The sequence below is a fragment of the Octodon degus genome, unplaced genomic scaffold (genome assembly GCF_000260255.1).
Source record: "Octodon degus isolate 3935 unplaced genomic scaffold, OctDeg1.0 scaffold00033, whole genome shotgun sequence".
Taxonomy (NCBI): domain Eukaryota; kingdom Metazoa; phylum Chordata; class Mammalia; order Rodentia; family Octodontidae; genus Octodon; species Octodon degus.
The window spans coordinates 1,041,007-1,066,678 of record NW_004524609.1 but is presented as its reverse complement, the minus strand read 5'-3'; the positions used below and the strand labels follow the sequence as shown (position 1 = coordinate 1,066,678).

General features: G+C 38.5%; 1 protein-coding gene across 7 annotated transcripts in view; it reads left to right on the top strand.

The window, feature by feature from the left end:
• Cdc27 (cell division cycle 27) overlaps positions 1–25,672 on the top strand; it is an 85,081-nt gene that overhangs the window by 37,269 nt on the left and 22,140 nt on the right. For 2 of the 7 annotated variants that reach the window (XM_004629996.2, XM_023714006.1), the window contains exons 5-13: positions 7,607–7,704; positions 8,620–8,774; positions 8,875–9,086; positions 9,988–10,102; positions 14,235–14,368; positions 19,554–19,653; positions 20,716–20,923; positions 21,129–21,301; positions 25,348–25,500. In XM_004629996.2, coding sequence (XP_004630053.1) covers positions 7,607–7,704; positions 8,620–8,774; positions 8,875–9,086; positions 9,988–10,102; positions 14,235–14,368; positions 19,554–19,653; positions 20,716–20,923; positions 21,129–21,301; positions 25,348–25,500 — 1,348 coding nt within the window. The remainder of the gene's footprint in view (positions 1–7,606; positions 7,705–8,619; positions 8,775–8,874; positions 9,087–9,987; positions 10,103–14,234; positions 14,369–19,553; positions 19,654–20,715; positions 20,924–21,128; positions 21,302–25,347; positions 25,501–25,672) is intronic. The other 5 variants (XM_023714005.1, XM_023714004.1, XM_004629998.3 and 2 more) reach the window with 5 other exon arrangements.

Here is a 25,672-nt window from a genome sequence, read left to right as displayed (position 1 = left end):
TAAAAGAAAATGAAACAAGTCTGACAGAAAATAATTGTAAATTACATATATGGTATCTAGAATATGTAAAGAACTCAGTAAAAGCAACTCAGAAAATGGGCGAAATACTTGAATGGACAATTAAAGAGGATTATATGGGTGACAAATGAGCAAATAAAAAGATGAACCAAGTTATTAGCCTTGAAGGAAGGAGACATAAAAATCACCATGCAGTATCATTGCACATCTGTTGGAATGGCTCAAATAAAAGCTATTGACATAGATTGTTTTCGCATTCCTAGTACTCTGTTGGTGATAGCTTTTTAGTAAGATGAGGTCCCGCAGGGCCCGGGAGACAGCTCAGTGTAATAAATGCTTGCCTAGCAAGTGTAACATCCTGAGTTCAATCCCTGGTACCACAAAAAAAGAAAAAAAGAAATGAGATCCCAGTTGTTGATTCTTTATAATAATGCATGTGATCAGTTTTGTTCATAAAGTCTCTGCCTCCACCTGTTTACCTATTTATATCTACCTGTGTCTGCCCATTCCAAAGGCCCACCTATGCTATCTTCCAACAGATTTAATGTTTCTTTTAATATTTAATTCTTGGATCTATTTTTATTTTGGTGTGTTGTGTAGCAGTAGTCTGCAACATGTAGAAAGCCAGTTTTTCCACCACCATTTATTAGTATTTAGAACATATAAAGGACCAAAAAGTCAAACCCTACAAATTCACAGACCCAATCTAAAAATGAGCTTCTGAGATGACATTTCTCAGAAGTACAAACAGCAAATAAATATATGAAAACATGTTCAACATCACTGGTCATTTGAGGAAAGCAAAATTAGGCTGAGATTCAAAGAAAAAATAAATGCTGGCAGGATTGTAGAGAAAAAGGAACCTTCTCCACTGTTGGTAGGAGTGTGGGCTTATATCCAACCAACCCCAGGGCTGGTGCAACCACTAGAGAAATCAGTGTGGCATTTGCTAAAAAAAACTTTAGCCGTACCATTCACCCAGCTACTTCTGGGTGTATTCTCAGAAGAATGGAATGCTGTCATACCACAGTGATATATGTGCACCCATGTTTATAGTAGCACAGTTTGTAATAGTTAATCTTGGAAGCACTCTTAATGCTCATCAGCCAATGAATGAATGAATAACAGTTGTGGGTGGTTTTTTGTTTTTGTATAATGGGGTATTACTCAGGCACTAAGAAAGGTAAAATTGAGGCATTTACAGCTAACTGGATGGACCTTGAGACCATAATCATAAATGAAATAAATCAGACACATGTGTAAATATCACCTTATCTCTGTGGTATGGGAAGCTGAAAATGTAAATAAGCCCATAAATGTACAATAGATATTGTGAAATAGGAAATTGTTCAAAAGGAAAAGGACACTTGGTTTGGGGAGGGGAAGAAAAGGAGAAAATGAGAAAGTGTCTTGGTTACTTTTCTCTCTTTGTTGGGACAAAATTCCTGACACTCAGAATTAGGGTTTATTTAGTTTGCAGTTTGTGGAGGTTTCAGTCCATAATTAGCTGGCTGCAAGACAGAGCAACACTTCATGGCAGTGGAAAACAGCAAAGAGCAAAGGGAGGGACAGTGGCAGCAGTAGCAGCAGAGGCAGAGAGCAGACCTCTCTTCCTTCCTTATCCGGCATCCAGGCTGTCTGTCCCAGGGCAGCTGAAGCAGTTGCACCCATAATCCCAGCATTGGATCATGAATTAGTCACAACCTGTAGAAGTCTGCCCATGACTACATGAAGCTTTGGGGGAACACCTAGATACAAACCATAGCAGAAAGGAAGGGTAAAACAATAACCAGGCTTTGTGAACAAGGTGGGGAAGAGGATTTATAAAGACAGAATGGGAAGGCAGGGGAAAGAAAACAATATATATCATGTACAGATACAAATTCTCTATAATGAATGTCATTCTGTATACCTAAATTGTACCAATAAGCTTAAATTTCAAAAAACTATCAATACCAAGTGCTGGTGTGGATGCAAAGCAATAGGATTCCTTATACATTTTAACTGGGATGATGTTGTGCATGAATGCCTATAACAGCTTTATTTTTATGTAAAGCATCAAACTGCATACAACCTAAATTTGATGTTTAGGGGACCTTGCTGGTTAGATCAGTTGTTTAAACTGCTTTCTTGGGCAGACTCCAGTCAGTCCCAGGGTACTGCAGTTCAATCCCCACCTCCACATGTGGCACCAGACCCTCCCTTAAGGCAGCCTGAGCCAGCCAAAAAAACCCAAAAACCTTCTAAGTGCAATGTGTGAATGAATTAACTGTTCCATATGAGGAACTACTACTCTGCAATAAAGAGGAATAAACTAATGATACATAGTGATTTAGATAATAAGGACATTAAGGCAATTGCCAAAAAAAAAAAAAAAAAGAAAAGCCAGTTCCAGAAGATTATATTCTATGTGGTTTTGTAAAATTTCTTCCATAATTTTATTAAGGGTATAGGTTGACTTAACTGAATATTCATTCCAGTACACTTTTTATCTCCTTATTTGAAACTGATTTATAATGTGTTCAATTTTTTAGTCAGAAGAAAAAGTAAACATACAGAAGAATAAGTGTAACGTATAATTTTATGTAACATGAAAAAATTACGGTGATGAACTAATGAATGATTTTGGGGGGCTGAGGTTAGTGAGATTATAACTGTGAAGGGCTAGCTGGAGGGTTTTTTTCTGAATGTTTTATATCTTAATTATAGTGGAAGTTAAATCTGTAAATGTGATAAAATTTTGTAAAACTGTACACATACAAATGAGCATGTGTAAAAGTTGTTAAAATCCAAGGGTGGGCTGTGGTTCACACTACTGCTTTAATGAGTTTTCCGAGCTTTAGTACTTACAGCGTGATTATGAAGAAGAGTTATTGGAGAGTCACGTGAAGGTTGCCAACACTGCCACTTGGGCAACTTCTATACGAATCTGAAATTATTCCAAATTAAAGTAAAAATGAAAGGAAAATGTTAAAATCACTCTAAAAGTGCTAGATTTGTGTTACCAATTATTTTTAATCAAAATTATTAACATTTTTGAAAGTACAGTTGGACCAGATTGTGAGGAAAGTATGTGATTTGTTTTTATTTTATTTATTTATTTGTTTGTTTATTTTATTTATTTATTTTTGCGGAACCGGGGATTGAACTCAGATCCTTGCAATTGCCAGTCAAGCGCTTATTCTACTGAGCCATTTCCCCGGCCCCTATGATTTGTATAGATGTGTTGTGTAAGCTAGTTCCTACTTAACAAAAGATTTTAGGTTATTCTTACTAATCATAAAAGTGGCTACATATCTAAGATGGAACAGTCCAGTCCCCAGACTGGCTCTTATTTTAGACATCATATACATTTTTTTTTAGGTTGCAGTATTGCTCCATACATAATTTAGGCTGGCTCTAAACTTGAAGCAGGCTTCCTGTCTTTGTTTCCCACCATGCCAGGCTCTACGTTTCTGTCTTATAAGCAAATTTCCCCCATGTGTGTTTCTGGACACACATAATGGATTTGTAGCTAGGATATGTTAGATTTTTCTGTCTCCTGTATTTTGATATAATTTTATTGATCTCTTTTTCTACTGTAACAAATGAAACTTAAATGTTGAGGACATCATGGGTATTAAATTTGATTTCTGGGGTGGGGGCTAGGGAGATAGTTCAGTGGAATAAGTGCCTGCCTGGCAAGTGCAGGGTCCCGAGTTCGATCTCTGATACCATCATAGATAAATAAATCTTGTTTCTGTATCATCTAAGTTATTGTTTAACTCCTTAGGAAACTTCTGGGGTTTTGTATATAGTGATCCATTTAGTAAAACTACTATCTAAATTTAGAACACCCAGATCTGTTTAACTTTCTTAAATCTTTGTTCCTTTTATTTCCCTATTGAATAGAGATTTTATTTCCCAGGTTAGATTATTATAATTCCTTATCTGACTTCTTCCCTTCTTAGCTCTTCTTCCTTCTTAGCTCTTATATCTATACCTGTGTGTGTGTGTGTGTGTGTGTATCTGATCTTTTAGCACATAATAATTTGGTTTGAAATACATTTCATGGGCTATTCACTAAATCATATATAAATCAAGTTTATTACGAAAATTAGCCTTGCTAGGTCTGGGAATGTAATTAGGTGGTAGAGCAAGCTGGATGTGATAGCACACACCTGTACTCCCAGCACTCGAGAGGCTGGAGCAGGAGGATCACTGTAAATTTGAGACTAGGCTGGGCTACAAAGTGAGCTCAAGGCTAACCTGAGCTGCATAAAGAGACCCTGTCTCACAAAGACAGAAAAGGGCCAGCAAGATAGCTCAGCAGACTTAAGTGCCTGCTTTGGCAAGTGCAGGGACCGGGGTTTGATCCCTGTTCCACTTGCTGCACCAGCCCCTCCCGTGAGGCACGCTGATTCGGCGAATGAGTCTAGGCATGGTGGTATATGCCTGTAATCCCAGCACTGCAGAGGCTGGAAACAGGATGATCACTAAATAGTCTGAGCTGCATAGTGAGACCATGTACCAAATACAGAGAAAAAAAAAAAGCAGTTTGCTAGCTTATTAGAAGTGGAGGGCTAAGGATATAGCTTGGTGGCACAGTGCCTGTCTCAAGAGTGCAAGATCATGAGTTCAGTTCTTATACCCCCCCAAAAAAGTTAAAATTTTTCTTTTGCTAGTTAATTAAAAAAAATAAAATTATAATTTAAGTATTATTGCAAGAGACTTCATTATCAAGGATCACCTATGCTGGGTTTACAGGGGTTGTGCCACACCTATTGTTTTTCTTTTCTTTTTTTTTGGGGGGGGGAGGTTGTTTAAGACAAGCTCTCGCTATACAGTTCAGGCTCGCCTTGAGCTCACTTCATAGCCCAGGCCGGTCTTGAACTCACAGTGATCTTTCTGCCTCAACCTCCCATGTATTCAGATTACAGGGGTGTGTCACCATGCCCAGCTCTTTTCCTAGAAACGTTTCTAAACCCTTGATTTGCCATTTTTAACCCTATTACTTTCATAAAATGGCCTTTTTAATGCCCCTTTTTTTATTTCCTACTTTTATTAACATCTCTAATTCCTAGTAGATGACTAAGTTAGTCTTTTGCCAATTGTGTCCTTTAAGAAGAATCACCAGGTGGAGGAGAGTGTCAAGATAAAGCGCCTGCTTAGGCAAGTGCAGGGACTGCACTTTGATCCCTGGGCTTCACATGCTGTGCCAGCCACACCCCTGGGGGCTGAACCAGCCACAAAAAAGAGAAAAAGAAAAGTCTCCTTAATGGTTTTAGGTACAGACTTGGACAAAATTTATGTTTTCCGGGTCTGCTTCCTTGTCCTGCTCTCTCTCTGTCCATATGTTTCATTGGATTAAATTGGGCAGGTGTGAGGAGCTAGATATCCTCTAACTGGTATCCTTTCCTCTCCTGTCTGTTCTTCCTTTCCCTCCCTTCCCCGCTCCTTTTTTCTATTTTTTTCTATTTTGCTCCCTTTGTTTTACTTTTTATTATTATTTTAGGTCTGGGAATTAAACCCAGCTCTACCACTAAGCTAAATACCTAGGCTGGCCATATAGCTCAGCAGGGGCCAGGGGCTCAATCCCCAGGCCTGCCGTGCCAGCCCTGTCAGCCACTCACCCGGGGCACACTGATACGGCAGTTGAGACTGGGCATGGTGGCACATGCCTGTAATCCTAGCTCTTGGGAAGCTGTGAAACAGGCAAATCACTGTAAGACTGATCTAGTAGTGAGACCCTGAACACCCTGTAGACCCTTCCATAAAATATAGGGGGAAAAAAAAAAGCTAAATGCCTAGCCCAAACTTGTATTTATTATATCATTAAATTCTCTGCCTTACTGAAAACTCAGAAGACAAACACCTCCTTACCCAGGGGAGCCTTCTGTGCAGTTCTCTGAGGTGACACTGGCAGTTGCACATTAAATAGGTCATACGTTATAGCTAATAGTTCACTTCATGAGGCTCCTTTGAAGATGTTGGTTACATGCTATCTGGTCCCCTGTAAAACTTTAAAGGGACTTTAAAGGAATTGCTATATCTGTTTTCCATTTGATATTTAAAGTATCTGAAAAATTAATTAGTATTTTTTACCTGATAGCTCCAAAGAGTTTCTTCACAAACTTCTTCTCTCCTATTTAAAAGCTCTGAGGCCAAGCATGGTGGTGCGTGTCTTCCCAGCACTTGGAAAGCTGAGGGAGAAAGATTGTCATGAGTTCGAGGCCAGCCTGAGCTACAAACTGAGCTCAAGGCCAGCCTGAGCTGCATAGCGAGACTCTGTCTCAAAAACACAACAAAAATAAAACAGTAAAAGCTCTGGAGGCAGCAGTGTCATTCGGCTAATTCCTACATTGTTCCAAATACATGTTCCCATCATTATTGTCTGGATTCCAAATGTAAATCTTTATACAATTTATTAGAAGCACAAACTTTTCATTGAGTCACCATTACTCCTACTTTGTTTTAAAAAAAAAAAAAGGGAATCTGATTGTTAGGAGCACTAGGGATCAGACCTAGGGCCTGGTACATGTTAAACAAGTACTCTTCCAGTGAGCTACACATCAGCCCTTTCAAATATGATAATTTAACTATGTTAAGCACCTGCAAGCAGGCTCAGGGCCCAGGGATTGGATCCCTGGGCCTGCTGTGCCAGCCCTGCCCCCGGGGCACACAGACAAATGAGACTGGGCGTGAGTGCACAAACCTGTAATCCCAGCTCTTTTGATCACTACAAGTCTGATCTAGTAGTGAGACCCTGAACACCCTGTAGACCCTTCCCTAAAAAATGCCAAAGGAAAAAAAAATTTTAATTTATATTTAAAACATTTTAAATAACTTTCAGAATTGCCATAGGGTGTTGTAGAGAATAATAAGGCAATGAGTTTATTTTGTTAGCATTTCTTTTAATTCATGTTTTACTTGCTTTCCCTTGACTTTTAACTTCAACTAATAGAGATCAGAAGTGATTAAAAAAGAAAAAATGCATAGTTTAGGGAAATACCAAGAAAAGTGCCCTCAAGGTATATCTTTGCAATTCTAATACTTCGGAGGTTGAGGCAGAAAGATCAGTGCAAGTTTGAGGCCATCCTAAACTACAGAGTGAATTCAAGGCCAGCCTGAATTTGCATAGTGAAACCTTGTCTCAGAAAAAAAAAAAAAAAGTGCCGTCAGCACAGGTTCAATGGCATATATGGCTATAATCTCAACCATTCAGGAGGCTGAAGGAGAAACATTGCAAGTTCAAAGCCAGCCTGGGCAGTTTGGCAAGGTGCAGTCTCAAAAGTAAAAGGACTGGGAATGTAGCTCAGTGGTAGCTCAGGTGCTTGCCTGGTGTGCCCAAGCCCTGGATTCAGTCCCAGATACTAGAGGGAAAAGAGTGCCCTCGTGACTTAAATATAGAGGCTGGGGAGATGATGGCTCAGTGGAATAAGTGCTTCCCTGGCAAGCACAAGGGCCTGAGTTCAATCCCCGGTTCTGAAAAAAAAAAAAAAAAAACTTAAATATAAAACTTGCCTAATTTTCTATACCAAAAAATTGTCTTTATAATGAGTAGTTTGGGGGTTAAACCTTGCTTATAATGTATTATTTATCTTTACAGCAAGACAGATCGGCTTGCCAAAGGATCAGAATGTTACCAGAAGAGCCTTAGTTTAAATCCTTTCCTCTGGTCTCCCTTTGAATCATTATGTGAAATAGGTAGGTTTGGGGAGGTGTCGGGGAGAGTTCCATTTCTTTTTTTTTTTTTTTTTTTCTTTTCCTCCCTGTTAACTTTTGGAGACTTGTGCAAATTATGATAAAAATATTTTTACAAAGGTAAAGGACTGTTGAAATTGAGAATAAGAAACAAATTAGAATCATATTGAGGAGTAATGTCCCTTTCCATGACTCTACTCCAAAGATGAAATTCACTCCTGTATGTAACCAATCTACCTTAAGTATGTTTTGTTCTGCTGAGTGTGTTATGTGTTTAATAGTAGCTAAAGTCGCTTTCTGAATGAGAAATCTGGAATTTCAGATTTCTGAAATCAGTAGTGCACGTAGAACAGGAACCTTCAGCTGAATAAGACTTAGGCATTGTTTAGAGATAATGTCTCAGTATATGTGTGTCAGTGCGCACAGCAGTGCTTCAGCCTTTAATGAATTTTGGTTCTCCAGCGCTCTCTATCTTGCAAAAATATGATGTTGTTTTCTGCTTTGGACAAACAGAAATCTACATTTTATTTCCTAAATTTTACATCTTTATTGTAGAGGTTAACTCTTACAAGTTAATAGATGGGGCTAGGTGTATATGAAAATTTGATTAGCAAAAGTGAACAGAATTTTAAAACTCAGATGCTTATTGTCCTTTATGCATAGTTAGAAAAGGATTATCCCTCACAACAGCGGTGGTGCCACCTGTGCTCCAGCAGGCACGAGCCAGTTCCGCCATAGGCAGGTATTGGGTAACAGTTGTTTTTCTAAACCTAAAACCTCAGTATTCAGGTTTAATTGCAGTGTTGGCAGTATGCAAGAAGCAAGTGGGTTTGGGGTTACAGTTTGGGTACTGGGTCTCTAAATTGTTGCCATCACTGCCTTAGAATCAAATATACCTTTTTTTTTTGGTCTTCACAGGTGAAAAGCCAGATCCTGACCAAACATTTAAATTAACATCTATACAGAACTTTAGCAACTGTCTGCCCAACTCTTGTACAACACTAGTATCTAATCATAGTTTATCTCATAGACAGCCTGAGACTGTTCTTACAGAAACACCACAGGACACAATTGTAAGTGTACCTACTCTATTGACAGTATATCATGAAAACTAAAAAGAATGATTACATAGTCATGTATCATGGGTGACATGGTAGAAATTTTCTCTTTCAGGAATTAAACAGATTGAACTTAGAATCTTCCAATTCAAAGTATTCCTTGAATACAGATTCCTCAGTGTCTTATATTGATTCAGCTGTAATTTCACCGGATACTGTCCCCCTTGGAACAGGAACTTCTATATTATCTAAACAGGTTCAAAATAAACCAAAAACTGGTCGAAGTTTATTAGGAGGACCAGCTACCCTTAGCCCACTAACTCCAAGGTAAGATATACAAAAGATACTTCCAAATGTGTTAACATATTGTCTTCTAGTGATGTATATGATTAGTAATACGAATTAAAATGAAGAGCCACTTATGAAATCACTGAAAATAGAGACATTCTGTTTCAGAAAATGAAGTAAAATAGAAATATCACAGCACCTGTGCTAAAATTTTAATACTAAATATTGGGGGGAAAATTAAACTGTGCATTAAAAGATGCTGTCTTTATGGCTGCGTGTCAGCACATAATGGTGATCCCTGAAGGTATTGATGTGCTGTTGATTTAATCATCACATTATTGCTAAAATACTCTTCTCTAAACCATGGAAGAGGTATTAGCACCCACTGATGTGGAATTAGCAGAGATGTGTCTGTGTGTTGTAGGGTCCTGTCCCAGAAGATAGGTAAAAAGTCACTTGATAGAACACACTCCGTGAATGAGGCCTTGGAGCCAGGGTGCTACTAAAATAGCATGTCCATGATATTTCAGCATCTCTACTAACCACAGATAATTGTATTGGTGATTATTAGACAATTACTCAGTGGTCTTCAGGGACATCGTCTCCATAATTGTGTCTTAAGTCCCATAGAGTCCAGAAATTTGAAGTTATTTGATCACATGGCTCTTAGCTTTAAAAAGGCCACTGTTCATTTCTGATAAATTTTGAAAGATCTGTAGTTCTTGCTCCATTTAGATCCTTGTTTCTTTATATTTTAAAATTTTAATTATGGTGGGTGGAGTAGTCTACAGTCCATTTATTTTTAATCTGCCCCCTAGGTCCTCATTGCTCCCAGACTGATTTGCCATTCTCTTCCTTTTAGACCTTCTAATTTAAGTATACTGCTGCTTTATATATGCCTTGATGACTTTTTGACACCTTGATTTCAACCTCTTCTCAGTTTTGGGATTTTGCCATTAGAAACCCCAAGTCCTGGAGATGGATCCTATTTACAAAACTACACTAATACACCTTCTGTAATTGACGTGCCATCCACAGGAGCCCCTACAAAAAAGGTATTTTTCCATGTAAAATGCTATTTTGATACTGACTAGAGAAACATGCTTACAATTCTAGTCTAAGGAAATTAAATAATGTCTGTCATAGTTTTTACTAATTCACATAACTGTGTGCATCAACTTTTATTGTTTGTGGTACTACGGATTGAACCTAGGAAGTGCTGAACTATACTTCACAGTATCCTTTCTTGATTTTTTTTGAGAAAGGATCTCATTTTGTTGCCCATGCTGGACTCAGAATTGTGGTATTCCTGCCTTACTCCCAAGGAGATGGCTTTACAAGGATGTACTACTATACCTATCTCTGTTTTTGGCTTTATTGAGTTGGTTTGTGTTTTGTTTTTTTTTTTTTAACATCATGAATCAAAGCTAGGGTTTAGTGCATTATGCTAGGCAACCTCTCTACTGAGCTACACCCCCCTCGCCCTTGTTTTCTTAATAGTGTTGATAATTAATATGAATAGAATTTGCCAGGTACTCTATGGCCTTACCACCCTGAATGTGCCTATGTCATCTGATCTCGGAAGCTAGGCAGGGTCGGGCCTGGTTAGTACTTAGATGGGAGAATTTGCCAGGTAAACCAAATATTTCTTGGGTTTTTGTTGTTTTTCCCTTTTGTGTTTTGAGATAGAGTCTTTTTTTTTTTTTTTTTTTTTTTTTTGTGGTGGAACCAGGGATTGAACTCAGGCCCTGGCGTTTGCCAGGGAAGTGGTTATTCCACTGAGCCATCTCCCTGGCCCCTGAGGTAGAGGCTTAATGTGTAGCCCAGTTTGACTTTGAACTTGCTACTTAATAATTTGAACTCAAGATTCTGTTGCCTCCTGCATTCTGAGATTACAGGCATGTGCTACCGTACCTGATCACAGATATTTCTGATAAGATTTTTTTTTTTTTTTTTTTTTGGAACTGGGGATTGAACTCAGCCCCTTACACTTGAAAGGCAAGTGCTTATTCTACTGAGCCATCTCCCCGGCTCCCTCTGATAAGATTTTCATTGTGGATCCTCATAGATACGTAAAGAGAAAGAGAAATACAGTACTTTTATTAATGTGGCAATAGATTTTTTTAGGTTCTTTTAATTTTTGTGTAGATATATGACATTAGAAACCAAAGCACTACTTGTGAAACATTGTCTGTGATGCTGGGTACCTTCTATACCAGTTAAATTATGTTTAAAATATAAATGGCCATGCTTGGTAGATGTTTGAGAAGTGGAAACCGTTGATAGTTTAGTGTTCCTATAAGCCATCACTTAGGAGTCTGATGCAGGATTCATGGCTAGATTGGGCTACATAATGAGTTCAAGGCCAGTCTGGATTAAAATACGACCTCCCACACACCCCTGAAAACAGAAAAAAAAAATCATGGGAACCAGGTAATACTAATACATAAATAACAGATGTTGGTTTTTTACCAGCCTAGAAACATGCTTTTTAGTCTTTTATCACTACACATCATGCAAAAGTTCCAATCTGTGACACTTTCTTAGTAAGTGGTAATGGGAACTCCAAGAGTAGTTAAAAAGAACTGGAAAATAATAATTGATAAATTTTTTAAAGCTGATTGTTTTAAAAGTTTAAAACTGGGGCCAGAGAGCTTAGTAGTAAACACCTGCCTGGCAACCATGAGATCCTAAATTAGATTCCTGGTATCAACAACCCCCGATTTTTTTTTTTTAAATGTAAGTTTAGAACTAAGCTAGATGCAATAACACATACCTACAATCCCAGCACCGGGGATGCCGAGGGAGAAGAATCACTTTGAATTTGAGACCAATTGAATTTGAGGCCAATGTGAATTCTGTAGTAAGAATCCCTGTCCACACACGTGCGTGCGAAAAGCTGATCATGGTGGTACACGCCTGTAATCCCAGCACTTGGGAGACTGAGAAGGATGGCCAAAAATTCAAGACCAGCCTGAACTATATATAGCGAAGCCCTAGCTCAGAAACTGTTCACTGAGTAGATAAGCACAGAGAATTTTCTGCTATTGTAATGTTAAGGGGAGTGAGGAGTGATTAGGAGAATTAGTTTATTTTCATTATGAAGTGGAATGATAGCTTGCGAGGTGAAGTAGACCAAAACCAGAAGAGCTGTAGCAGATCAGATGTAAATAATGTAGTGCCCAAATACTACAGTTTGGGGTTTTTGTTTTTGTTTTTTGTGGTACCAGGGCTTGAACTTAGGATGCCACTGAGCTATATCCCCAGTTAATGCCCAAATAATAAAAGCCACCATCTCATTATCTTTCTCTGTTCTCTTCTTACCACATTATAAGACAGTTATGGAAAAATTATATATGTAAGTCTGCATGTATCAGGCCAAGTAATAAAGGTAGTATATGGTGCTTTAATAAATATGAGTTGACTTTGTCCCTTGAATGACTATATAGGTCCTAATTTGGGAAGCAAGAGAAAAATTTATATGTATAGAACAGACTAAAAGGTTTAGTGGATAGTCACAGGTGAAGGAATATATATCTGATGGTAATACAGTAAATGTCCTAACATTTATTATGGGAAAGTCATAGTGTCTCTCTTGGAGCAAAAGTAGGTAAGAACATAGAGTATAACTGATTTTATATTTTTATTTTATTTTATTTTTGCCGTTCCAGGGATCGAACTCAGAACTTTGGGCTTGCCAGGCAGGTGCTTACGCCACCAAGCTGTCTCCCTGGCAAGAGTTCAGAAGGTTTTTTTTTGTTGTTGTTTTTGGTTTTTTATGGCTGGCTCAGGATTCCTTAAGGGCAGGTCTGGTAAGGCATGAGGATCTGGGATCGAACCACAGTATCCTGAGCCTGACTGCCTTTGCATAAGCAGGCACTTAAACAACTAAGCTAATGGGCAGGCCTCCACGTATAACTGATTTTAAAAGCTGTAGAAGCAGCAGCCAACAAATGAAGTGGGAGGGTAAATCTCGTAGTGTACTGTTTGGGGGACTTTTTTTAAAGACAGGGTCTCACTGTGTAGTTCAGGTTGGCCTTGAACTCATTGTAGCCCAAGGTAGCCTTGAACTCATGACAGTCTTCCTGCCTCAGCCTTCCAAGAGATGAGATTACAGGCATGTACTTCCATGCCCAGCACATTATTTTGAAACTTACACAAAGTTTTAAAAAGAAAGGATGACCAGGAAAGACCAAAATAAGACCTTCATGTCCAGTGGAATAGAGATTATTGGCAAATATTTTAATTCATCTTGAGCATTAAAATACACAATATCAAAATAACTGTAAATTTTAAAGAAAATTATCTAGTGGTTATAAAAGAATTGTTAATATATCACTTTAAAACTAAGTAAAAATAGGGGGCCAGGGAGATGGCTCAGTGGAATAAATGCTTGCCAGGCAAGTGCAAGGGCCTGAGTTCAATCCCCGGTTCCATAAAAATAAATAGAAATAATAAATTGAAGAAAACAAAAGAAATAAGCTTTTTTTTCTTCTTCTAAGAGAACAGAAACTAATGGATGAAAGATTGAAAACCTAGAAAAGAAATAGTAATTCTAAAGAGCAGTAACCCGGGCCGGGGAGATGGTTCAGTGGAATAAGCACTTCCCTGGCAAGCGCAAGGGCCTGAGTTCAATCCCCAGTTCCACCAAAAAAAAAAAGAAAACAGTATCTTTAGAATTTAGGAAGTAATTAGGTGATTTTTTTTTTCAATTTAGTCTTGTGAACTTCTATAGAATTGTTTAGTGTCAAAAGAGAATAAAATCTTACTGTCTTGTTTTTTATGTATAGAATGTTAGAGATCTTCCTATATTTTGAAAACATTTACTAATAAAAATTTTAAAGAAAAGATAAATTATAAATAATGAGAATTTTTTATCAATTTTTAACACGTATCCCCAAGTAGAAAAGGCATATATATATAAGTGGAGATGATTACAATGAGATAAAAGTAATAGTTGCTGAGAATTTTGAGACTTTGAAACTAGAGTGAACAATGGAAGGTTAATAAAGAAAACGCTGGCAAAAATGTTGAAGTAAGTTGGTGATCGTATACCAACAATGACAAACACTGAAATGTTTGTGTTTTTAAATAACAGCATATTTTAGGAACTTTCACTTGGAGAATGTAGATAGGAGCATCATGTCTTTTATCATTTACAGTGCAATCTATAATCACAAACCTTAGACTTTTTGTGTTTTACAGTCTGTTGCCAGAATCGGCCAAACTGGAACCAAGTCTGTCTTCTCACAAAGTGGAAATAGTCGTGAGGTCACTCCAGTTCTTGTTGCACAAACACAAAGCTCTGGCCCACAAACAAGGTATTTATTGTGGGTGAGGGGTCATCAGTTGTTACTGTTCATCATTTCTTGCTGTAAAATTTGATCTTTATTTCTCCAGTTTAAGCAAGTATTGACTCAGAAATTTTATAGTGCTATAAATTTTGAATATTTGAAATTTGTACCTTGCTGGAAAGACTAGAGTTTTTAATTGAGTCTTATAATGTAAATAGCTATAAAAATAGTCATTCTTTTTTTGAAACAAGGTCTCAACCACGGAGATTTTCTGCCTCAGCTTCTGAAGCAATGGGATTTACAGGCTTGTGCCACCACATGGCTCTCTGAGCCAAATATGCTGAGACACCTGCCTGTAATTCTGGTGACATAGGGGAAATGCTGTGTCAAGATAATCCAAGCTTAAATCAGAGTAGGAACATGTACTGGAGCAAAGCAAGAGGAAGTGGGAATAACTCCTGAGACACAGGAGGGGTCCAAAATAGGTTGCCAAGGAGGCCACTTCTGAAAGGACGTTTTATAGAGCAAAATCAGATCTAATGTGAGTCGAAAATCATGACCAAATTGCTGTAAGCGTAATTGCTTAGGGATACTGATCCAGTGATAGCAAGAGCATACGGGTGACATCCTTAACCTGCGCAATAATCTGTAGTCTTAACCTTGTCTTTAGTCTTCAGCCTTAGCCTTAGTCCCCTAATGAGACCATGGGAAATCTCACAGGGAGGGTACCAGGAATAGCAAGCCTCCTAGGAAGTGTGTACATCCAGCCATCGTGGCTTTAGTCTTCAGATGTGCCTCTTTAGCTCTTACTGAGGGCCCAGCGCTGCCTGACCGCCTACAGTGTTCCTGCCTAATGTAGCTGTCTACAGTGCTAGCACTCAGGGAGCTAAGGCAGCAGGATTGCCATGCGTTCAGGGCCAGCCTGGACTCTATCACCAGGACCCTGCCTTGAACAATAAACAGATAAGTAAAATTGTTTTTTCCCCAAATGACAGTAATCTTTGTCTTCACGTGACTTTTTCTTTAGATCAAATACATAAGATTTTAATTCACCCCTTCCCCATTATGTAGGTCAATACATAACCTTGAAACCTTCAAACACAGTTTCTTTTGTGTTTTGTTTGTTTGTTTTTTGGCAGAACCGGGGATTGAACTCGGGCCCTTGTGCTTGTCAGGGAAGCGCTTATTCCACTGAGCCATCTCCCCAGCTTTTGTTTTTATTTTTTGTCTTTTTGAGACAGGGTGTCACTATGCAGTTCAGTCAGGCCTTGAAGTTGCAACTGCCCTCTTGCCTGAGCTTCTCAAGTTTTAGGATTACAGGGCATGAGCCGCCATGCCCACCTCAAATACAGAAATCTTAACATATCTTGAACACAAAAGTACAAATGTGCAGATACAGTTACTATGTAAAAGCTGTCAGTGTTGGTAATGTGAGGATGGAGTCTGATTTTTTTTGGCGGAACCAGGGATTGATTGAACTCAGGCCCTTGCATTTCCCGGGCAGGTGCTTACTCTGCTGAGCTATCTGCCTGGCCCTAGAGTCTGGTCTTGACTGCTAGCTTGCAAGGACCGTTTGCCTGAGGCTGGTAGGAAAAGGAATTGGAGGCATCTGACAGCAATATGGTTTAGGCCAAGTATATGCTAATGCTATAGACTATATAACTGAACAACCATATTAATTTACTGCAGTCATCAGCTATTAATAATGCTGTATTGTTTGTATTGTTGATTCTACGTTATCTACCAGATTGCCTGGATATATTTTTTGAGGTTGCAGTAATACAGTTCAAGCAAACCTAAACTGAATATTTCAACTGCCTTGAAATAGGAAACTTTCTGTCTTTGCAGTGCTGAAGCATGAACCTAGGGTTTTACGTATGCTAGGCAAGTGCTCTTCCCCTGAGCTTACACACACACACACACACACAGCCCTTCTTATTTTGCTTTGAGGCAAGACATCTTATTGCTGAGGCTGGCCCCTAATTTGTAATCCTCCTGAGTACCTGGGAATGCAGGCATGGGCTGCTGTGCCAAACTGAGATCTGAAATTTTTTGAATCCAACATAACACAAAGTTTTAGCCAGGCGTGGTAGTACCTGCCTGTAATCCCCACACTCGGGAGATGAAGGCAGCAGGATCTCCACAAGTCCAAAGCCAGCCTGGGCTACACAGTGATGCACCCTCAAAAAAGTAAGAAAAGGTTTTGTATTTGGAAGTTCAGATTTCAAGGTGTTGGTTTTTTTTTTTTGTTTTTGTTTGTTTTTTTTTGTTTTTTTCTTTTGTATTTTAGGGAAGGATCTACAGGGTGTTCAGGGTCTCTCTGCTAGATCAGACTCACAAGAGCTGGGATTATAGTCACGTGCCACCACGCCCAGCCTCATTTGCCATCTCAGCATGCCCCGGGTGTGGTCCTGGCACGGCAGGCCTGGGGATCAAACTCTTGACCCCTGTGCCTGCTTGCAGGCACTTTAATCTGCTGAGCTACTTGGTGGCCCCATATTTCAGATTTTTTAATTAGGAACAACAGTGAAGCATAAATTCTGTTACACAAATGTTTCAAAAATCTGAAATCTCTGACTTCTGGTCCAAGCATTTTTGGATAAAATATAGTCAGTTTGTACAAAAAAACAGTGGCTTAAAACGAGAAATTTTTTTTACTCGTGTTTCTTTGCCTTTTTTTTTTTTTTTTTCTATACCTCATGTAGCAGCAATCTCTCAGAATTTTAAAGCGTCTAAGTTTGAAATCAAGATGTTGTCTGGGCCAGTATTCCTCCCAAGTCTTTAGGACAGGATCCTTCCGTGCCATTTCCAGTTTCCAATAGCTAGACTTTCCTTGCCTCTTAACAGCGTAATTCAGCATCCTATTCTATTCATGTGGCTGTCTTTCCTGTATGTCTCCTAGATTTCTTTTTTGTTTTTCTTTTCTTTTTTGGTGGTTTGGGGTTTTTTGGTCTGGTTTGGTTTTTTGGTTTTTTGAAGCCAGGTCTCTCAATGGTTCAGGCTGGCCTTGAACATACTATGTAGACCAGACAAGCCACTTTTTCTTGGTGAGATCTGAGATCCTCCTGCTGTAGCCTCCCAAGTGCTGGGATTACAGACATGTACCTTGGCCAGCTTCACTTCCTTCTTTTAAGGACGGTACTGGATTAGGACCAACTTTAGTGACTTCATCTTAACTTAATTATATCTATAAAGATCTCTTTTCCAAATAAAGCCAAATTCACAGGTACTAGGGATTAGGATTTTTTTAAAAACATACTTTTTTGTAGGGACCAATTCAATATTGCCTTACTGGCAGTTTGAACACTACCTTATTAGCAATTGTCCTTTTTTTTTTTTTAGTATGAAAAAGGTGTATTTTATATATCCCCACATACATACTATTTGTCCTCTTTCTGTAGCTCCATTTTTCAACCTGGTATTAGTTTCTTCCATTTCAAAGAACTCTTTAATTTTTGTTATTTTTCTTATGGTGCTAGGGATGAAACTGAGGGCCTTTTACATCTGAGCCACATCCCCAGCCATCTAAGGGCTTTATTTATTCATTTGTGTGTGTGTGTGTGTGTGTGTGTGTGTGTGTGTGTGGAATTGGGGATTGAACTCAGGCCCTTGTGCTTGCCAAGGAAGCACTTATTCCACTGATCCATCTCCCTGGCCCCAGGTTTTCTTTTAGACATCAGGAAGAAGTTTTGTTTTGTTACATCTTGTGTTTTGAGATGGACACTTGCAATATTACAGGTTGACCAGTAATATTGTTGACCAGCTGGGCTCACACAAACCTCTTGCCTCATATCTCCAAGTAGCTGAGACGATAAGTAGTCATGCATCTGACTCTTGTCTTTATTTTCAAACAGTATTTTCGCTGAGTATAGAATTTCAAATTGACTTTTTATTCTTTAAAAAAAGATGTTACTTTAATGTCCTCTGACATTGCTTTGTTTCTGACATTGCCTGCTGTCATTGTGGTTTTTTTGTTTGTTTGTTTGTTTTTTGTTTTTTTTTATCATCAGTATGTAGGACTTTTCTCCATTTGTTTTGGAATTTTAACACCAATTGTAGGCAATTTACGATGTGTTTTAGTGTGGTTTTATTCCTGCTTCTTGACCCCTCAGCTTCATTGAGTTTCTTGGATCTGCAGGTTTACCGTTTAAATCAAATCTGGCTAATTTTTAGTCATTTTTGTTCCACCTGCTGCTGCTTCCTCCTTTTCCTCCTTCCTCCTCCCCTTCCTCCTGCTCTTCCTCTTGTTGTCTTCATCTTTGTCCTCCTTTTCCTCTTCTTCATTCTCCTTTTTTCTCCCCTTCCTCTTCCTCTCCTGTTTTTTATTTTGAGACAAATCTGTCCAAGTGATTCCTTTAGTTCTCAGTTGAGTGAACTTCTGATACAGTGATGTTAATGTATAGGGAGCTCATTTCCCCTGTTTTTCTAGTGGTATTTATTTGTTGGCAGATACCTCACATTTTGCACAATCCGTGTGCAGCCATCTTTTGTTATTGTATTTACAAATGAGAGCTAAAGATACTTGGCTTATAAATATATGATGCATGGATCAAGAGCTCTTTTATGAATTAGGTGGAGATCTGTGTTATGCTATATTGTTTATACTAACTTGAAAAGTTTTTAAATGCTGAGTTTCCATGGTAAGACAAAGAAGGGACTGACAAGATCATCAACTTTATTTTTTTAAATGTATTTGATACAGGGTCTCGCTATGCCGCTCAGACTCATAGTGATCCTCCTGTCTCAGCCTCCCCAGCACTGGGATTTCAGGCTTGCGCCATCACACCTGGTTTCAGAGGCCAGCTCAGCGTACCCAAGGTTCTGGGACTGGCACAGCATGCAGTACTGGGGATCAAATCAGGTCCTTGCGCTTGCGAGGCAGGCACTTGGCCGCCACGCTATTTCCCCAGCCCTCATCAACTTTAAAGTACTTACATACCAAATACCTTATTTTCTTCAATACAAGGGATAGACCCCAAGGAAGTTTTACCCCTGAGGGATAGCCCTGGCCCTTTTTACTTTGATTTTGAGACAGGGTCTTGCTAAGTTGTCCAGACTGGCTTTAGACTTATGATCATCCTCTTACCTCGGGTTCCAGGTGAAGATCACAATACCCACTTATGAATGTGTACTTTTTAAAATGACTGAACTGAAAAAATGGCTAAGAGTGTCAAAACTGTAAAAAATAAATGTCTTCTATGATTTCTGCTAGTACAACACCTCAGGTATTGAGTCCCACTATTACATCGCCTCCAAATGCACTGCCACGGAGAAGTTCACGACTTTTTACTAGTGACAGCTCTACGACTAAGGTAAGTAATAAATGCTTAAATGTACTTACTTAATATTTTCTCTGCTAACGTGTCTGTTCACTGAGTGTTCCATCTCTAATAACTATATACAGAGACTGAATGCGCTGTATAATTTGAGTGTATTTTCTTAGTTCTTTGGTAAATACTATATAACATTTTCCAACTTTTTTTTTTTTAATGTGAGTCAGGGTCTTGCTATTCAGGCTGTCCTTGAAGTCACTATGAAGCCCAGGCTGGCCTCAAACTCACAGCAACCCAACCCTCCTGCCTCAGCCTTCTGAGTGCAGTGATAACATTCATGCCCTACCACACCAGGCTATATATACATTTTTCAAATGATGAACCTACATTAAAGTTATTTTAGAAAAAAGGTGGAGAAGATATGATTATTAAAATATATCACAAAGGATTTCTTTGGAGTAGCAGAATAATCCTATTTCCTGAGCATGGTGGTTAATTTCACAATTCTATTCATGTGATAATACACAGAAATATATATATACATGTGCAAAAAAAGTTCATATAAAAACGAATCTAAAAAGGTCTGGAGTTTAATTCATAGTATTACTATATATTTCCAATTTTCTGAGTAAAACAATGTTATGGTTATATCACATTATTGATGTGGAAAGAAAAATGGAAATTCTGTGTTTTCTTTCCATCTTTTGAATTATTTTTTAAGTTTACAATAAGGTGTCTCGCTGTACCTATGTTAAACTTTTTTAGTTCATTCTGAGACATGATGGATGATTGTTCTGACATACCCAGATTATCAGTCTCATGATTTACTATTTATCATGCTCCAAAACAATTATTATATATGTTTTCATTTTAAAATGAGAGCAATACTTAATTCATATTCACTTATTGGTTAATGCTGCTTCTGTTCAGAATTGTTGCTTTTAACATTAAATGAATTTGAAGACCTTTGTTTTCCTAAAATTTGAGAAAAATACAAATTAATCAACATTGAACATTTGTGTCTAATAGTAGAAATAGGATTGAAGGAAAAGTCTAAAATACATGAATATAACAAGTGTGGAATTTTACTACCTTTTGCAGGAGAATAGCAAAAAATTAAAAATGAAGTTTCCACCTAAAATCCCAAACAGAAAGACAAAAGGTAAAACTAACAAAGGAGGAATAACTCAACCTAATATAAATGATAGCCTGGAAATTACAAAATTGGACTCTTCCATCATTTCAGAAGGGAAAATATCCACAATCACACCTCAGATCCAGGCTTTTAATCTACAGAAAGCAGCGGCAGGTCTGTTTTAAATGCTTAATATAATTTTTATACTTTATGTGATTTTTTATATACTTACATACATTTCTTAATGCTCATTACCTTGCCCTCATTGTTTTCTAGATATAACAATTTTTAATGGATTCGTTTGTAATTAGCCTTTGTAGAAAACCAGGGGTTTTTGTCTTTGTTTCTCTCCTTTGGTTACTGTATTGTTTTCTCCTAGAAGGTTTGATGACTCTTCTTCGCGAAATGGGGAAAGGTTATTTAGCGTTGTGTTCATATAACTGCAAAGAAGCTATAAATATTTTGAGCCACCTGCCTTCCCACCACTATAATACTGGTTGGGTATTGTGCCAAATTGGAAGAGCCTATTTTGAACTTTCAGAATACATGCAAGTAAGTATAGAAACTGTTACGTATACCAGTCTAGAAATGATTAAGTTTAGGAAAGGCTTATGCTTGAGAAGGCTAGACCTAAAAGATCAACAGTTATTATATAATGCTCATATTATTATTTTCTCAGTATTTGTGATTAGTAAATAAAATCCTTTCATTGAGATGAGTAATGTAAGTTTTTTGTGCTTTCTTGAAGTAGACTTGTAGAGAACATTGTCATCAATACAGTCTGAAGTGGCATACCTTATGTCCTAGTGAGTTGTATCTGAAAATAATGTATACTCTAAATTATTTTATACGGAGGTTAGGGATGTCACTGTGGTAGACTGCTTGTACAACGTGTGAGGCTCTGGGTTCAATTCCAAACACCTAAAAGGTTACAGTGTGTATATTACATACACTGTATACATTATACGGTGTACAGTATATGGAATTACTTACCAAGATGAATTTTTTGATATTAACATGCTCTATAAACTTAAATGCTATGAAGAAAATTGTATTTAATTGAGGATTCGGTGGTTGTTGTTATGCTGGGAATCCAAATCAGGACCTGGTGCTTGCCAGGCAGGCACTTGTTTTTTGTTTTTTGGGTTTGTTTTTTTTTTTTTTTTGGTGGAATCGGAGATTAAACTCAGGCCCTTGTGCATGTCAGGCAAGTGCTTATTCTACTGAGCCATCTCCCTGGCCCAAGGCAGGCACTTGTGCCACTGAACTAAATCCCCAGTGAAGAAGTAATATCCTTATCACAAGACTATATCTTTTTATTTTTTTGGTGGAACCGGGATTGAACTCAGGTCCTTGCGCTTGCCAGGGAAGCGCTTATTCCACTGAGCCATCTCCCCAGCCCCAAGACTATATCTTTTTAATTTTAATTAAAATTGTTGTTTATCTGCTTATATGAGAAACCAATGATTAACCTTCAGTCAAAGAATATTATAATTTCCAACTTAAATTAGCTCCTCTTAGTTTTCCTTCCTAGAGCATTTTTCTTACCACCACCACCTCCTCTGAAAATTAGAATTAAAAAAAAAAAAAAAAGACTTTAGTAACTAAATTTCTCTAGTATGGATTGTAAAGTTAACAAGGTTACTTTTTCTATGTACGTGGAGTTTGGTAGAGTGCATGTTATGTGTCCTAGAGCCGTGGAGGCAAGCCGATGACGGGCGGCGCACATGCTGCCCCTGGCTGCTGGGTAGCACTGGAAGTTCTGCCGCATTCACCATCAGTGTCGTAGACTCCATCGTCTGCACTACAGCTAGGTAGAGCTCTCTGTCCTCTTGTACTACACTACAGAAGGACACAATGGAAAGCTAGCAAATGTGTAAGGACAGATAGCAGGGACATTACGTGGAGAAAAATGAACTGTAATAAGGGACTGTAAAACAGTGGTATTGTGTTTTTTTGTTTTTTAATATTTTAATCTTTTGTTTATTTATTTGGTATAGGGTCTCACTACACAGCCCAGACTCGTAGTGGTCCTCCTGTGTCAGCCTCCTCAGTGCTGGGATTGCAGCCATGCGCTACCACGTCCGGTTTTAGTTGGCAGCACAGTGCACCTAGGATTCCAGGGCCAGCATGGCTTGTGGTACCGGGGATTGAACCCGGGTCCTTGCACTTGCCAGGCAGGCACTTAGACCATGATGCCATCTCCGCAGCCCTGGTTTTATTTTTAATGTGCTCAGAGAAAGGTCGCTTATTTCATGAACTGCAGAAAGATACAAGGGAATGTAGTAATTGTAGTGCGATGTTAAACATCTACAATTAGCACTCTGGGAGGCTGAGGCAGGACAGTGGCAAATTCAAGCCCAGCCTAGACAATTTAGCAAAGCTCTGCATCAAACAAAACAAAACAGCAAGCTAAGGGATATAGATCAGTGTGAAGGCCCTGAGTTCAACTAGTTACATACATGTACACATGACATGGAAGTGTTCTTCAAGCAGAATAAATATTGGAACTATCTACAGCATTTGTGATTGTGGTAGTGTTAAAAAAAAATTATAGCCAGAAAGTCTTATGGGTTTTTGTGTTGTTGTTGTTGTTGTTGTTGTTGTTGTTGTTTTGTGGTCAGCTCAGCCCATCCTGGGGGTGGGCCTGGTGTGGCATGTGCTAGGGATCAAACCATGGTTGCTGCGCTTTGCCTAACCTTGCCTAAGCAAGTGCTTTAGACCACTGAGCGATCTCGCTGGAAAAGCCTTGTTTATTGCTACAAGACCTGTGTTAGGAATGAGAATGTTTACTGGTATACAGTGTATATACAGAACTTCAAAAGTTGTTTGGGAACCTTCTTCAAAATCATTTCTGGGGGGCTGGGGAGATGGCTCAGTAGAATAAGCGCAAGGGCCTGAGTTCAATCCCCGGTACCACCAAAAAAAAAAAAAAATCTGGTTTATTGTTTTACAGGTACTTTGAAATATATGAATTTTATTGTTTACTTTGGTTCTACAATAATGACCAAATAATTAAAGATACTTTTAATCTTGATTTTATTGTTTTAGGGGTTCTGCCCCCCCCCCCGTGTCATAATCGCTTTTCAAAGGAAGCAGCACATTTTTAAAACTTTGAAACCAAAAATGTACTCATATTTATGTTTGGCTGATGGTTGGTATATCATTTTACAACCAGTGCCTATTTGAAAAAGTTAAAAATCACCAAGCTAACCCTGAACACTATGTGGATATTCTTTAGAAATACAGTATCAGTTTTATAAGCATCCTTTTTAATTCTCTCTATTCATTAAGAACAGTTTAGAGCCAGGTGTGGTGGCACGTGCCGGTAGTCCTAGCACTCGGGAAGCTAAGGCAAGAGGATCACTGTATTAAGTTCTAGGCCATCCTGGGCTACATAGTGAGTTCAAGGCCAGCCTGAACTGCATAGTGAAACCCTGTCTCTAAAAGACAAAACAACAACAAAAATATGACTTTGCACAGTTGGGTCAAGTGCCCAATGAGGGTAATTGGTAGGTGGAGCTACAATTCTGGCAGGTACAATATTGGCGACTGTGTTCCACGCTGAACATGGTAAGAGGATTGGAACCATCTTATGCCCTAACGTTTTCAACTCAGCTTCTTGGTAAGTCAGTGCAAACATAGGTTTTGTGTTTCAGAGGTCTTATTGGGAGGCTGGGAGTGGGGAAGCTGGGAATCAAACTCAGTACCTTGTGCTTGCCAGGCAGGCATTTATGCCACTAAGCTGTATCCCCAGGCCTCTCAGGCCATTTTTGTAACCTCTTTCCTGAGAAAATTATTCTGTAAAGCTGTGATTAAAACTTCAAGGGCTGGCAAGATAGCTCAGTGGAGTAAGCACCTGCTCGGGTAAGCAAAGGGACTAGAGTTTGATCCCAGCACCACATGCCATGCATGCCATGCCGGCCCCACGTGCTGAGCTGGCCACAAAGACCAAAAAAAAATTTTTTTTTCAAAATGTAACATTTTGGTTTTGTTGTTGGGTTTTTTGCTGTTGTTTTATTCATTTTAACTGTATAGTCTAGATTGGCCTTGTGTTCGCTAAATGGTCCAAGCTGGCCTCAAACTCAGAGTTGCTCGGTCTGACTTCAGAGTTGCCATCCACCTCCTCTGCCTCAGCCTCCTCTTCAGTATTGGGATTATAGGTATGCCCCATCGTGGCCAATGAAGATGAGTTTTTTGAGAAGAAAGTATGAGATTTATCTTTTTAAAATTATATAACTTCCTACAGTTTTTATTTTAGTAGAAACTTACATTTCCAGAGCTCATGTTCCCTTTTTTTTTTTTTTTTTTTTTTTTTTCCTCTTTTTCTTTTTTTTTTTTTTGAATTAAACCAGGGGCCTATTAAGCACTCCACGCTGGGCTGTATGTCCAGCCCAGGGTTCATGTTGATATCATGAGGACATCAATGTTTGCACTGTCACAGAAGTTGATCATTTTGTTCTAGTATTTCTACTAGTTCACATAAAAAATCAGAATACAGAACATTTTTAGGTCTTGTGAAGACAGTGACCAGTGCTTGCTCTCTCTCCCTCTATAAACTGTATCTTCTTTCCTTTTACTAGTTTTTTATGTTTTAGGCTGAAAGAATATTCTCAGAAGTTAGAAGAATTGAGAATTACAGAGTTGAAGGCATGGAGATCTACTCTACAACACTTTGGCATCTTCAAAAAGATGTTGCTCTATCAGTTCTTTCAAAAGACTTAACGGATATGGATAAAAGTTCACCAGAGGTATATTAACAGAAGCACTGCATACTTAGCAACCTTTTGAGATCACCCATACAAAACAGAAATGAATGGAATATAAGAAATATAATCATACAGCATTTAATGACAGGGATCTGTTGTTGGGCAACTATATGCAAAAGATCAGAGAGTATAATTACACAAATGAGAACTGGAA